The following is a 14653-nucleotide window of genomic DNA, read 5'->3' on the forward strand; positions in this document are numbered from 1 at the left end:
CTAGTATTTGGTCATCCTTTGGAAGGCTTGGTCTTTGACTTCGTCCAGGCAATCAAGGTTCAGTTTCAATTGGTCGTCGTTGCCTTGTTTGTCGAAGAACTCTCTCCTGAGGCTGGTAAGTCCTACCTCGACTAGGATGACTGCTTCAGTGTCGTATGTCAGATTGAAGGGTGTTTCGCCTATTGGTGTTCGTGTCGTCGTCCTGTAAGCCCACAAGACACTTGGCAATTCCTTTGGCCATGCTCCCTTTGCCCCCATCAGCCGAGACTTGATAATCTTGAGCAAGGTTCGGTTGGTTACTTCTATCTGTCTATTGGCCTGAGGATGTCTTGGTGATGAGTATTTGTTCTTAATGCCTAGGTTGGAGCAAAACGACCTGAACCCGTGGCTGTCGAACTGACGACCATTGTCAGAAATGATCATCCTTAGTATCCCGAACCTGCAAACAATATTTTTCCATACAAAATTTTGTACCTTTGCCTCGATGATCGTCGCAAAGGCCTCTGCCTCCACCCACTTTCATGAAGTAGTCTATTGCGACAAGTAGGAACTTCACCTATCTTTTTCCCTGTGGTAGAGGGTCCATGATGTCGATCCCCCATTGTGCAAAGGGCCATAGTGAGGAGATAGTCGTCATTTTTTCCCCAGGGACTCGTTGGACGTTCCCATACCTCTAGCAACTGTCACATCTCTTCACGAACTCCGTTGCGTCTTGCTGCATCGTGGGCCAAAAATATCCTGCCCTTATGATCTTCCTCACGAGCGACTTATGCCTCATGTGATCTCCATAAATTCCCCCGTGTACCTCCTCCAGGACATATCTGGCTTCGTCTTCGTCTATACACCTCAGATAGGGTTGGGAGAAGCCCCGTTTGTAAAGTTCACCGTTCAGTACTGTGAACCAAGCAGCTCGTTTTTGAACCTTTCTGGCTTCTTCAGGACTTGATGGTAATTGTCCATCTCTAAGGAACGATAGAATGGGATCTGTCCAGATCTGTCCACCCTGATTGTGTGTGCAAGGGGAAAGTTTGAAGCTCTTCGATGTTGGAAAATTCTTGTTCTTCCATATTCCAATCGGTCGACTTCCCCTGGTGGTCCGTTAAGGCACTTCGTGCTATCTCGTCAGCTTCTGCATTCTGGTCCTGTGGGATCTGAACAAACTTGCGCATCTGAACAAACTCCGCGCGATGGAAAGTACTTACCAGTTGGTTCGCCAATTTAAGGTACTTCTGCATTCTCGTCTCTTTTGCTTCAAAGTCTCCCCTAACTTGCCCTATGACAAGCTATGAGTCGCTCTTGAGCACTATATTTTCTACTCCAAGCCCGAGCTATTCTTAGTCCTGTCAATAAGGCCTCGTACTCTGCCTCGTTATTAGTTATGGGGAATTTGAGCTGAACTCCATACTTTAGAACGTCTTTTTCTAGGGAAATTATAACAACACCTGCTCCGCCTCCCTTCTGGGTGGACGATCCATCAATGCTTATCGTCCAAAGGCCTTCTTGGTCGTCTACATTCTCGGGGATGGTGAATTCTGCTATGAAATCGGCCAACGCCTGAGCTTTTATGGCTGTTCGTGGACAATATTCTATGTTGAACTGACTGAGTTCGATAGCCCATTGTACCATCCGTCCAGTAGCCTCGGGTTTGTTCATCGCTTTTTTGATCGGCTGGTCCGTCATTACTATGATGGGATTGGCTTGGAAGTATGGACGAAGTTTTCTTAAAGCCACTATTAGGGCGAAGGTGATCTTTTCTATGCACAGATATCGCGCCTCGGCACCCTAAAAAGCCTGGCTGACATAGTATACAGGGAGTTGCAACCTGTTTTCTTCTCTTATCAATGCTGCGCTGACTGCTGTAAGAGATACTGCTAAGTACAAGAATAAGTCTTCGCCTTCTTTAGACGAACTTAAGAGTGGGGGGTTGCTCAAGTAACGCTTCAACTCTTGAAATGCAGCTTCACACTCTTTCGTCCAGGCAAACGCTTTCTTCAGAGTCTTGAAGAAGGGAAGGCATTTGTCCGTGGCCTTGGAGACAAACCTATTGAGGGCTGCTACCCTTCCTATGAGAGATTGTACTTCTTTTACCGTCTTTGGCAACGACATCTCGAGGATGGCCTTGACATTCTTGGGATTTGCTTCAATTCCCCTTTGCGATACCATAAACCCGAGGAATTTCCCTGAGGAAACCCCGAATGCACATTTGGACGGGTTCAGCTTCATACTGTACTGTCTGAGTGCGTTAAACGTCTCTTTGAGGTCGTCCAAGTGGTTTTCTTCCTCTTTGCTCTTGACGAGCATATCATCAACATACACTTCCACATTTCTCCCGATCTGTTTCTCGAACATCTGGTTCACCAACCTTTGATAGGTAGCTCCTACGTTCTTGAGTCCAAAAGGCATGACCCAGTAGCAATAGAGCCCTTGATTGGTTATGAAGGCAGTTTTCTCTTGATCTTCTTCAGCCATTTGTATCTAGTTATATCTAGAAAATGCGTCCATAAACGTGAGGAGTTTATGTCCGGCAGTGGAGTCTACCAGCTGATCAATTCTGGGTAAGGGAAAACTATCCTTTGGGCAGGCCTGATTAAGATCTGTGAAGTCGACACATATTCTCCACTTCCCATTTGCTTTCTTGACCATGACCACGTTGGCCAACCATTCAGGGTAATGAACTTCTCGAATGAAATTGGCAGCAAGTAGTTTATTTACCTCGTCCATTATTGCTTTGTTTCGTTCGGGGGCAAAGACTCTTCTTCTCTGCTGGACGAGCTTCTTCCCTAGGTCTACATTCAGGCGATGTTGGATGAGGCTTGCTGGGATCCCTAGCATATCCTCATGACTCCAAGCAAACACATCAAGGTTATCTTTTAGGAAGTTGATGATCCCTTCCTTCGCCTCGAGACTTAGGGTTGTCCCTATTTGGGTCGTCTTCCCTAGACTTCCCTCAACTAGCTCTATCGTTTCTAGCTTCTCAATGATCTCTGGCGTTTTTTCCTCGATTGTCCACGTATGGTTCTTTTTTGAAGCTAGGACAGCCTGGTAACACTCTTGTGCCAACACCTGGTCCCCTTTTATCTCTTCGACCCCCTGTTTCGTTGGAAATTTTACCTTCAAGCAGTATGTTGAAGTAGTTGCTTTCCAGCGATTGAGTGTTGGTCGTCCTATGATCACGTTGTAAGATGAGGGCGAGTTTACCACCAAGAAATTATGCTGATTGGTTACCTGGAGGGGGTATGAACCTGCAGTGACAGTCAGTGTTACCATCCCCCTGGGGTATACCTTGTCTCCACTGAAACTGCCGAGGGGGGACTAGAAAGGACGAAACCTTTTTGGGTCTAGCTGTAGCTGCTGGAAGGCAGAAAGGTAGATAATGTCAGTAGAACTCCCATTGTCTACCAAAACTCTCCTCGTGTTGAACCCCTCGATCATGATCATAACGACCAGGGGGTCATCATGTGGTTGCCTTATGCCCCTTGCATCTTCTTCTGAAAAGTACATGTCCTGGTTTGTCCATCTTTGCTTCAAAGGTGGTAGGCTGTGAACTCCATTTACCTGCCTTTGGTGTGATTTCCTGAGGGATTTGAACGACCCCCCTTGTGGTTGGGCCCCCTACGATAGTCCTTATTTTCCCTAATGCATTCTGTGGACGAGGCGATGGTCGGTCTTCGTCCCTCTTATTGCCCCCGTGCTGACCTTTTTGGTTGTGTTTACTGGAATCTCCTCTTTTCACATATTGTTATAGTTTTCCTTTCCATATGAGTTCTTCAATCTGCTCCTTCAGATCTCTACAATCCTCTGTGTAGTGCCCATGATCCTTGTGAAAACGACAGTATTTCCTCTTGTCGTGTAAATTTGGTGATGAATGGAGTGGCCTTGGCCATTTAAGAGAAGGTTCGTCTCTTATTTCGGTCAGAATTTGGTCGACAGGCACCACTAACGATGTGAGCTTCACTGGACGAGGGTTTTTTTCCTCCTTCCGTCTATTCCCTTCATCATTACGTTGATCTGCTCTATCTCTCTTTTGCCCTCTTCGATCATCCTCCTTCTTCTTCTTCTTTTCTTTGCTCTTTTCTGCTCCGTCAATGGCTGCCAGAGCTTTTTCGGTGTTCATATACTTCTGTGCTTTCAATAACACCTCTGCCATCGTCTTGGGGGGATTTTTGGCCAAGGAAGCCACGAAATTTCTGGACTTCAAACCTACCTTGAAGGTTGTGAGCTGTTCCTTATCATCTGCCTCGTCTACCTTCAGCATTCCACGGGTGGAACGCGTCACATAAGACCTTAACGATTCCTTCTCTCCTTGTTTGATGGTGAGCAGATGGTCGACAGTCCTTTTTGGTCATTTCCCACCGACAAAATGACGGATAAAGAAACTGCTCAGCTGCTTGAAGTTGTCAATGGACGATGTTGGCAACTTATTGAACCACTCCCTGATTGCTCCCTTGAGGGTAGTGGGAAAGGAGCGGCATAAAATCTCGTCAGGGGGTTGTTGAAGACCCAGGGTCGTCCGGAAGGTATTCAAGTGATCCAGTGGGTCTTTTAGCCTGTCGAAGGGCTCTAGTTGTGGTAGATGGAACTTGGAAGGCATAGGACATTCTTGGACGGCCATGGTGAAAGGTGAGTCCGTCTTTCTGATTATTCTTTCCAAGCTTTGGTCCGTTTTTCCCTTGATGGCCTTTCTCAACTCATCCATCTCCTTTCTCATCTCCCTGAGGAGATCTGAGCTCACCTCTTTTGGGGTGCTGGTTCGTTTCTTGGTACTGTCTTCGTCATCATCCCTATTGACATCTGTGCGGTTATCTTCCTGCTGCAGCCGTTGCCTCATTTCTTGGTTTTGCCGAGTAAGTTCCTCCACAGTGGCTGCGAGTGACTGAATCTGTAGAGCCAATGCGGCAGGATCTGGGTTAGTGTTGGTTTCCATCTGGACTGGTGAGTTGATTGGGACAAGTCACGTGCTGAATAGTACTCGTCCCCATAGACGGCGCCAAATTGATGATGCCTGGATCGTCAGTTAAGGGATTCATCCAAAGTGGAACCATCCACGAGTTAACCTGATTACAAAACAATCCAATGAAAGAAAAATAAGGACATCAGTGTGGCGTCTGCCTATATGCCTCCGATGGCTAAGTCAGAATAGATTTTTAGAGACTATCTTTGTGTACCTCTTTTTTGGGTTTCATCAATGGGTATATATAAGATCCCTTCTTCTAGCCATTGGCCTTGCTTTGATGGTCGAATCATTGCAGGATTCGTAATGCCTATGTAAGATATTAAATGGACAGAATGATCATCCATCAGCGCTAAAGACCGTTGTTCGTTTGTGTAACGCTTCACCATAACTGCGGGACAATGGTGGAGTCTTTGTTAGCCAGTTCTCAGTATCGTCCTTTGTTATCGTCTTTCCACGATGGACGAATATCTATTCAGGACCATCAAATACTATTTAAAAGAATAATGCTAGAAATACAAACTATTTTACAAAAAATTTTACAAACTGCTAATGTGATGAGTGATTATTGATAAATGAAAATGTGATATTAATGGTGGGCTTAGATGAAAACTAATAAGAGTTTGACCACATCAACATTTTGTAAAATAATTTGTGACTGTAGCATTACTCTATTAAAAAATATCGTAATTATTACTGAACCAACCATTTGAAACTCTAAATTAATTGTTTTAATAGATATATGCATTGAGCAACTTGACATAATGAAAATATAAAATGATTAAAATAAATATTAATTTATTTTTAAAAATTTTAGTAATAAAGTTTTAATTGTAGTAGAATTTTGAATTTTTTAAAACTTAGTTAATAGAGTTTTACCTAAATTAACTTTCCTAGTAATTATTAAAATACATTATAATTTTAGGTGAGATAGAATTTTTAATTTCTTGAAGCTTTGGACGTGAGACAATTTTAGCTATATTAAATTATCCTAATAATTAATAAGATAAACTAATTTGATAATTAATGAGTGTGTAGTTACTTGTTGTAGAGATGAGATAACCACTTAATACAACCGCAACTTTTAGTATCTAATTTTTTTTATATAGTAAATATGTAGCACATGATATGAAGTGAGTAACTTGAAGATTGAATTAATCTGTTCTGTAATAATAATATCTCAACATAAGATTAAACTAACATACTTTAATTTTGTGCCGCAAAGTGTTCCAAATTAGATTTTAAAATTTAGAATAATTATATTTTGATAGCTTATTATAATAAACATTAAACTAATTCTAACAAAAATTGCTTTAAAAAATAAAACCAAAATATATAAATACGTCAACAACCTACTTTCATAAAAACAAAATTAAAAAAAAAAAAAAAACCCAGTAAAAATATAAACAATTTACACAATCTAAAAAATAATATCTTAACAAAATGAACATTAATAATAATAAACCTAGGTACAAATTTTTTATTTACCTAATCTAATTTATGATACTTTTTTATTGATTTACGATATTCTCTTAATAAATAAATATTTTATAATAATAGATGAATGTAAGAAAGTCTGATACATAGCATAAAAAAAAAATGTTTAACTTCAAATCAATTTGGAGCTATCTTTTCTAACCTAGTATATGACAAATTATACGTGATTACAAATTTTAAAAATCTAATGGTTGAATTGCATATTTCTTATGTTTTTCTTAACACAAATGTCAAATTTAATGTTAATCGAATGCAATTTTCTTTTCGATTTTTATGCATAATTTTATATTACAAAAACTTCAAATTTAAACATTTGATTAATAATATAACTATTGATATTTGATTTGGACCAAATTTACCTATAAGATTAGTTGTAGCATAAGGCTACAACATTACTCAATAAAATAAACATTACTATATATTTTGAAAATCTAACCGTTGAATTGCATATTTTTAATACACTTATCAAATTTTGTGTCAATTGAATATTATATACTATGTGATCTATAAACTTAAATTTTATGCATAATTTTAAACTATAAAAACTTGCAATTTAAACAGTTTATTGATGACATAGTTATTGATGTTTAATTTTCTAAAAATTTTACAAGCATGGAGGATATAAGAAAAAGATGTAATCCAATAGTGGATTTATCAAAATTCACCTTCAATAAAAAATATATATATTGAGTAAGGTTGTAACTTAAAGTTACAACCAATTTTGTAACGAAACTTTATCCATTTGATTTTCTGGATATTTTACAAGTATGAAGGATAAAAAAATTTAATTCAATAATAGATTTGCCAAACTTTACCCTTATTTAAATTAAACAAGCCACATAACTTATTAAGAAAATTACGTGACTAAAACTATACTAAATAATCTCTTCAATTATCACATTGGAGCAACTTCCAAATGAGTTTAGAAATCAAACTTTTTCTTACAATATATTACTTTTATATAAATAAATATATATATATATATATATATATATACACTCAAATATGAACCCTGTACATTTTTAGCATAGAATGTTTAATGATGATTATCCTTAAATGCACATGTGCTTCATTAAATATGAGACCCACTAATAAATCTTCAGATTACCTGGGAGAATGACAACACAAAACAAGCTGATTTGTGTAGCACCCTTGGATTGGATGAAGCAAAACAAGGCGTGGCAATATCAAATACCCCACTTCGAAAAAAACCTTTGTGCCAACAAACAAACAAGCAAACAAACAAAGGTGGACACAAACACAAACAGAAATGGTAGCGAAACTAAAGTGACAGATTAGACAGACGGCAACAAAAACAAGAGTGAGAAAAAAAAAATATATATATATATAGGTTTCGAGAAGAACAAGAAGAAGAAGAAGAAGAGGGGAAACATATTTTTCTTCTGCGGAGTATTTCATTTTCATTTCCTAGTTTCAGGGTTTTTTGTGGAGGACTTTTCAACGGTATAGACAGCTTTTGTTTCTGTCAAGTGAGTCCCTTTCACTATCAAAAACTTTTCCTTTTTGACTAAATGTATATGGGTTTATTGTTTTGTTTTTTTGTTTCTTTGATTTGCTTGTTTAACCCGTTGGGTAGATTTGTGTATTGTTGTTGATTGTTGGTTTTAGCTATTGATATCTCTTTGTTATGATGCTTGTAATGATTGCCTATTATTGATTGATTTGTTGGGTATGATTATAAGTCCATTTGCTAATGCCATTCCAAGCAAAGTTTTCCCATTTTATTCAATTCCTTTCTCTTTTTGGTTTCTTTTTCCGATATTGGAGAATATTTCCCTTTTTTGTGTTGGATCCTCATGGGGTTTGATATATCAAATCTACGGATGGATAGAATTTTTCTGTTTTGTGAATTTAGAATCTTATGAAATCTTATAGTGGGTTGCCATTGTCTGCTTATTGATGTTCATGTGTTTTGAGAAAAAACTCAAAACGCCATTTAAATATTTGCTGGAAATGAACTTTCTAAACTCTTTTAATGGTATATGTGAATGGTTTAGAATACCCATTTGAGTAAATGGAAAAAGGTATTGGGATGGGAAAAATAAAATTTTGTGGGTATCTTTGGTTTTGTTTGTAATAGTATTTATTTGTATGTTTTGATCAGAAAAATGGATGCTAAACCTAAGAGGAGGACTGTCACAGAAAATGGGGATACAGGAGATGACTTGGTCCTTGCAACTTTGATTGGGAATGGGGATGATGTGGGACCTCTTGTCAGGCATGCATTTGAGATGGGGCGGCCTGAAGTGCTCCTGCACCAGCTAAAGTCAGTTGTGAAGAAGAAAGAAGTTGAAATCGAGGAGCTCTGCAAGACCCATTATGAGGAATTCATTCTTGCTGTTGATGAACTTCGTGGTGTGCTGGTTGATGCCGAAGAGCTGAAAGGTGAGCTCTCGAATGATAATTTCAAATTGCAAGAGGTTGGCAGTGCTCTTTTGATCAAACTTGAGGAGCTTCTTGAATCTTATTCAATCAAAAAGAATGTGACTGGAGCTATCAAAATGGCTAAGATCTGTGTACAGTTGTTGGACCTTTGTGTCAAAAGTAACAATCATATTTCTGACGGCCAGTTTTACCCTGCATTAAAAACTGTGGATTTGATTGAAAAGAATTATTTGCAGAGTATCCCTGTCAAGGCACTAAGAATGGTGATAGAGAAAAGAATTCCAGTGATAAAATTGCACATTGAAAAAAAAGTTACTAGTCAATTTAATGAATGGTTGGTTCATGTAAGGAGTTCGGCAAAGGATATTGGACAGACAGCAATAGGTCATGCTGCATCAGCTCGCCAGAGGGATGAAGAAATGCTGGAACGCCAGAGGAAGGCAGAGGAACAGAGTGTTTCTGGTTTAGGAGATTTTGCATATACATTAGAGGTTGAAGAAATTGATGAAGATTCTGTTTTGAAGTTTGATTTGACACCTCTGTACCGAGCATATCACATCCACTCTTGCCTGGGACTCCAAGGGCAGTTTCATGACTATTACTACAAGAATCGATTCTTGCAGCTCAGTTCAGACTTGCAAATATCTACAGCACAACCTTTTGTTGAATCTTATCAGACATTTTTGGCTCAAATTGCTGGTTACTTTATAGTGGAGGATCGGGTCCTGAGGACTGCTGGGGGGCTATTGTCAGCTGATCAGGTTGAGACAATGTGGGAAACTGCTTTAGCGAAAATGACATCAGTTTTAGAGGAACAGTTCTCTCATATGGATTCTGCAACCCACCTTCTGCTTGTGAAGGATTATGTCACTCTTCTTGGCTCTACTCTTAGACAATATGGTTATCAAGTGGGTCCACTTCTTGAGGTGCTTGACAAGAGCCGGGACAAATTCCATGGGCTTCTTTTGGATGAGTGTCGACAACAAATTGTTGACGTTATTGCAAATGACACTTACGAGCAGATGGTAATGAAAAGGGATACTGACTATGAGAATAATGTCTTGTCATTTGGTCTGCAGATCTCAGACATAATGCCAGCTTTTCCATATATTGCACCATTCTCCTCCATGGTACCTGATGCGTGTCGCATTGTCAGATCATTTGTTAAAGGGTCTGTTGATTACCTGTCTCATGGTGTGCATTCTAATTTTTATGATGTTGTGAGAAAGTATTTGGACAAACTTCTGATTGATGTATTAAATGAAGCAATACTTAATACAATTAGTGGTGGCAACATTGGCGTGTCTCAAGCCATGCAGATTGCTGCAAACATATCTGTTCTTGAAAGAGCATGTGATTTTTTTCTTAGACATGCAGCCCAACTATGTGGGATCCCGGTCCGATCAGTTGAGAGGCCTCAAGCTAGTTTAACTGCCAAGGTGGTTCTGAAAACCTCAAGGGATGAAGCCTATCTTTCTCTGCTGAATCTGATGAACACCAAGTTAGATGAGTTCATGATGCTAACTGAAAATATTACTTGGAATTCAGAGGAAATACCTCAGAATGGGAATGAGAATATTAATGAAGTAATCATTTATATTGATACTCTTATGTCCACAGCACAGCAAATTTTACCCATGGATGCTCTGCATAAGGTTGGTAGTGGAGCTCTTGAACATATTTCCAACTCAATAGTGTCAGCTTTTCTGAGTGATAGTGTCAGGAGGTTCAATGCTAATGCTGTTATGAGTATTAACAATTATCTAAAGATGCTGGAGTCTTTTGCAGATGAGAGGTTTCTTAGCACTGGCTTGAGTGAAATATATAAGGATGGTAGTTTTAGAGGCTGTTTAATAGAAGCACGGCAATTGATAAACCTTTTGATGAGCAGCCAGCCTGAGAACTTCATGAATCCAGTGATAAGGGAGAAACACTACAATGCTCTGGATTATAAGAAGGTGGCCACTATCTGTGAGAAATTCAAAGATCCTTCTGATGGGATCTTTGGAAGCCTTTCAAGCAGAAATACAAAGCAAAGTGCTCGAAAGAGGTCAATGGACACGCTGAAGAAAAGACTGAAGGACTTCAACTGATAATGCTTGCATTACATATTTGCCTCAGAATTGGGAGTGTATTTTTTTTTTTTTTTTTTCCATTATCTGTGCTGAATATATAATTTTTTATTATCCTTGCTGATCTTCAGAATGGGTAGGATTCTTTATATTGCTTTGTGATTTATATTCATAAATAAAAAACTTCACATTTCTTTGCATTATCAATTTTACTTCTATTGCGTTTGGCATCAGCTTATTTAGTTTTTTGCTTAAACTATGCTAAAGTATATTTGTACTTTGAAAAAGTAAGGTTTTAAAAAGATGTACATAAAAGCTAAAAGCTAAAACTGATGCCAAACACACACTTCATGCATTAATCTTTTATCTTTGCTCTTTCCTGGGAAATAAGTTAGTCCATTTTTGTTGAGAAAGAACTTGCAAGAGCTTTGCTTTCAGTCTCACTTCTTTATCTATGAGGAAATAGCCATGTATGCTTTATCAAGGCTTCTAAGATGGATTTATTACAGCTCCATGTAGATGCTTCCGGACTATGCATTTGGTACTTCATTTCTTGCTTTGTAATACTTCATATTACTTTTCACACTTTATAACTAGAGATTTTGTCAAAGAACTACTGAAATTCAGCCAATGAGCTCCAGCTTAAAAGGGATGGTAAAGATCAGGTAGTGATTTCAAGACTCATTGGATGTGCTTGTAATTCAATAATCATACACAAATAATTACTGAATTTGGTTTTAGGATCCTTATTAATTTAGGCTAATGGAATGGGGTTTTATGCTGGAGGCAGCTGCTCAACAATCTGCTGCAGAGATGTCTGACATGGGCATGAGACTACCTTAGGGAAGGAGATGTAGGTCATGCTCCATCTTTTACCTAGCATTATCTTTATATTTCTGCTGATGTTAACAATCACAGCCAAAGGTATTCTTTCTTCAGCATTGCTTTTCATTTACTTTGCAATCACTGTTTTATACCTCTTTCCTTTGTTTCTTTCCTTCTTGACTTGCTTCTTAGTATCGTTTAGATGCTAGGTAACAGGGATAAATCTATTCTGAGGGAGGTAATAGATGAAGTGATGTTATTAATGTACCTCTGGCTTTCTAATGGCGAGCTACTTGATTGGGTTGTCGAGTGGCAACAAAAAGTTTCTATGTTCCTGAGAGTCCGAGATCAAATTAGATGTGTGAGGCTAATTTTGCCAAATAGCATAATTTTAGGAAAAATTTAGGAGAAATGCATCCTACCAAACTTATTTATGTAGCACTTTTTTGGAACTCGAGTTTATCATAATGCTTGGTACTTGAGCTTGGAGAACTCGAGTTTCACTTGGAACTCATCAAACTCGAGTTCCAAAAAAGTGCTACATAACCAAATAAATTTGGCCGGTTGTGTTTTTCCTAAATTTTTCCTAAAATTATGCCATTTGGCAAAAAAGGCCAGATGTGTGACCATCCTATCTGTTCTGGAATTTGTCTCTGAAGACCTTCATCTTTTCATTTTTTTTCCTCATAAATCAAATCATGGACCTGATTAATCTCTCTTTTTGGGTCACTGTATTGCAGATAGGCACCCTTTGTAGGTACACTTTCTTTCAAATGGTACAAGGTGGGAATCTGACTGATATAGGAATGCACAAATGCTGAGGATGCTCATCTGCTGACTATTGTAATAGCAAATTTTAGGGATAAACAATAATTTAATTCTTCTCTAGGAATAAAGACAGAGATACTAGGGGCCCGTTTGGTACTTGTGTTTAAAAATTGAAAATTGTTGTTTAAAAACATGTGTGGAAATACGTGTGAGTGAAAAAGTGGGTGAAAAGGTATATGAAAATATGTGTAATGTTGTTTAAAAATTGAAAATTGTTGTTTGAAAACACAAACCAAACACCCCCTAGATGCCAGTTTCTAACTATACATTAGGAATATTGCCTTCTTGTTTTGGGGGAAAATGATTTTAATCTTTAGTTAGACTTAAATTTTTCTTCATGGACTCTCTAATTGTTTTGGTTTTCATGTTTCAAATCTACTGAATTAAGAATGAACTTGGCTTTTTATGTGGAATGTATTGGTTGGATTTCACTTGTTATATCTACTTCAATCAGTAGAGAATATTTTCCTTGAAATTCTTCATCTAATATTTTTCCTAGGGAGCTGGACTTTTTTTTGGGGGGGGGGGGGGGGTGTGGAGATCTTGACTTGCGAGTTAATAGCCTCTCTTTCTTCTTGTGCCATATAAAAAAAGCATCAGCATGGTCAAATTTGCGTTGTTGATCAAGTAAAAATGAGAGATAAGATGGTAACATTCTAGATACTTTTCCTGGTTGAGATCAAGTGAAAGAAGTTACTCCATTTGTCAACTACTAATTAGAGGAAGCAACCTCCATCTTCCTTCAATGGGAGTTTATAATCAAAATAGATAAATACTCAGTTTCTGACATTTCTATTTATTTGACCATGGTTTTAATAACTTCTTTGTCCATCTCACTGCTTATTTTTTGCATGTTGAGATAAACTCGGTGGCAGCAAAGGAATTCACAAGAACTTGTTATCGTGTTCACAAAACCTCACCAAAGGGGGGAAAAGTGGAAAAGCCTCAACATGACACAGCAATGCTTCCGTCTCATTTTTCAAGTGTCTCCAGAAGAGGATATTATATTGTACTGATTTGCAATATCATTTGTAATCTTTGTCATGTCTGATGATCTAATCATTCTGAAATTATTGGGTTGAACATGTGTTCCGCGCGCCGCCCCCCCCCCCCCCCCCCCCCAAAAAAAAAAAAAAAGAACATGTGTTTTGATGTTTTTGGTCTCATCCTTTTACCATCAATTTGTTGGAAAATTTTAAAGGGAAAAATACAGCAACAAGCTATATTCTAATCTACTTCTTGAGGCTACTCCAAAATTTGGCAACTATGACAGCTATGTCATTTCTGGGAATTATTATAGAGTTTAGGGGATGATTATAATGCCCAGAGGGTCTTTCTCTAGTAATGAATTTGTTGAAAAAACAAAATGAAATGGATACTTCATACTGCTACGTTCCATGGTCTGGGATTTATGGTTAGATGTAGTAACAGGGGAGCTTCGGAGTCTTGTGTTGATTATTATGTTTAAGGCTACCTCTGTGAAGCACTATTGAAAATTAAATGAATGAATCCTTGAGAAAAAAGAATAGCATATAAATGGAGCGCCTTTTTTATCCATTAATTGTCCAAAAGTTGACAACATCCATACCTTATGTTTCTAATTTAATGTATTTTCAAGCGGTTCAAAGTGTGTTATTTGAAATTTAAAGGGGAGGAATGTACAATGCTTGGAGCCCTGATGTCAAGTGCGCAGTTGAGCTTCTATGCAAAGCTGTCTTGCTGAAAAATGTGCCTTGAATTGTAGTCCTCTTTTTGCATGTAAGTTTTATCACTTTAGTAAATGTGGCAACTGCGGCTTACTACCAAACTTTCAGAGAAGTCTATTAAATAGCATATTAGAATGTATAAGCTACTTGTAATTTACCTTTCTTCTGTCGGAATTTTTTCAAGTGGACCATTTGACTTTGTATTAGTCATTAGTTCTTGTCCTCAAAGTAGGTTACTAGGGATTGCATGGGACCTGGGCAGGTTCTTTGTGAGGATTGTGTACTAAGGTCTGCAAAACAATCTGTGCTCGATAAAACTAGCTCAGTTTATTTCAGCAGACGGTCCCAAGTCCTTTTTTCTTGTTAAA

General features: G+C 38.1%; 4 protein-coding genes across 4 annotated transcripts; 1 reads left to right on the top strand and 3 right to left on the bottom strand.

The window, feature by feature from the left end:
• Window positions 1–1235, bottom strand: LOC115951610. The gene is made up of 2 exons (XM_031068780.1): window positions 1003–1235; window positions 1–439 (listed from the first exon to the last, which is right to left on the bottom strand). The coding sequence occupies exons 1-2, from the start codon at window positions 1233–1235 to the stop codon at window positions 1–3; spliced, it is 672 nt and encodes a 223-aa protein (XP_030924640.1).
• Window positions 1236–2475: 1240 nt separating this feature from the next.
• On the bottom strand, window positions 2476–3267 carry LOC115951611. The gene has a single exon (XM_031068781.1). The coding sequence runs from the start codon at window positions 3265–3267 to the stop codon at window positions 2476–2478; it is 792 nt and encodes a 263-aa protein (XP_030924641.1).
• A 472-nt stretch (window positions 3268–3739) lies between these two features.
• Window positions 3740–4255, bottom strand: LOC115951612. The gene has a single exon (XM_031068782.1). It carries the CDS (start codon window positions 4253–4255, stop codon window positions 3740–3742), a length of 516 nt encoding a protein of 171 aa, XP_030924642.1.
• A 3505-nt stretch (window positions 4256–7760) lies between these two features.
• On the top strand, window positions 7761–11119 carry LOC115953915 (exocyst complex component SEC15A). The gene is made up of 2 exons (XM_031071742.1): window positions 7761–7938; window positions 8574–11119. Exon 2 carries the CDS (start codon window positions 8578–8580, stop codon window positions 10945–10947), a length of 2370 nt encoding a protein of 789 aa, XP_030927602.1. The 5' UTR covers window positions 7761–7938; window positions 8574–8577; the 3' UTR covers window positions 10948–11119.
• Window positions 11120–14653: the final 3534 nt, after the last annotated feature.

The sequence above is a fragment of the Quercus lobata genome, chromosome 7 (genome assembly GCF_001633185.2).
Source record: "Quercus lobata isolate SW786 chromosome 7, ValleyOak3.0 Primary Assembly, whole genome shotgun sequence".
Taxonomy (NCBI): Eukaryota; Viridiplantae; Streptophyta; class Magnoliopsida; order Fagales; family Fagaceae; genus Quercus; species Quercus lobata.

Bases quoted from the DNA above. Each gene is read 5' to 3' on its own strand.
- LOC115951610 (XM_031068780.1), bottom strand. From the start codon at position 1,235: ATGCAGAAGTACCTTAAATTGGCGAACCAACTGGTAAGTACTTTCCAT. The intron at 440-1,002 runs GTGGACAGATCT...TATTGTTTGCAG, and splicing joins CCCTTGCACACACAATCAGG to GTTCGGGATACTAAGGATGA.
- LOC115951611 (XM_031068781.1), bottom strand. From the start codon at position 3,267: ATGGTAACACTGACTGTCACTGCAGGTTCATACCCCCTCCAGGTAACC.
- LOC115951612 (XM_031068782.1), bottom strand. From the start codon at position 4,255: ATGCTGAAGGTAGACGAGGCAGATGATAAGGAACAGCTCACAACCTTC.
- LOC115953915 (XM_031071742.1), top strand. From the start codon at position 8,578: ATGGATGCTAAACCTAAGAGGAGGACTGTCACAGAAAATGGGGATACA.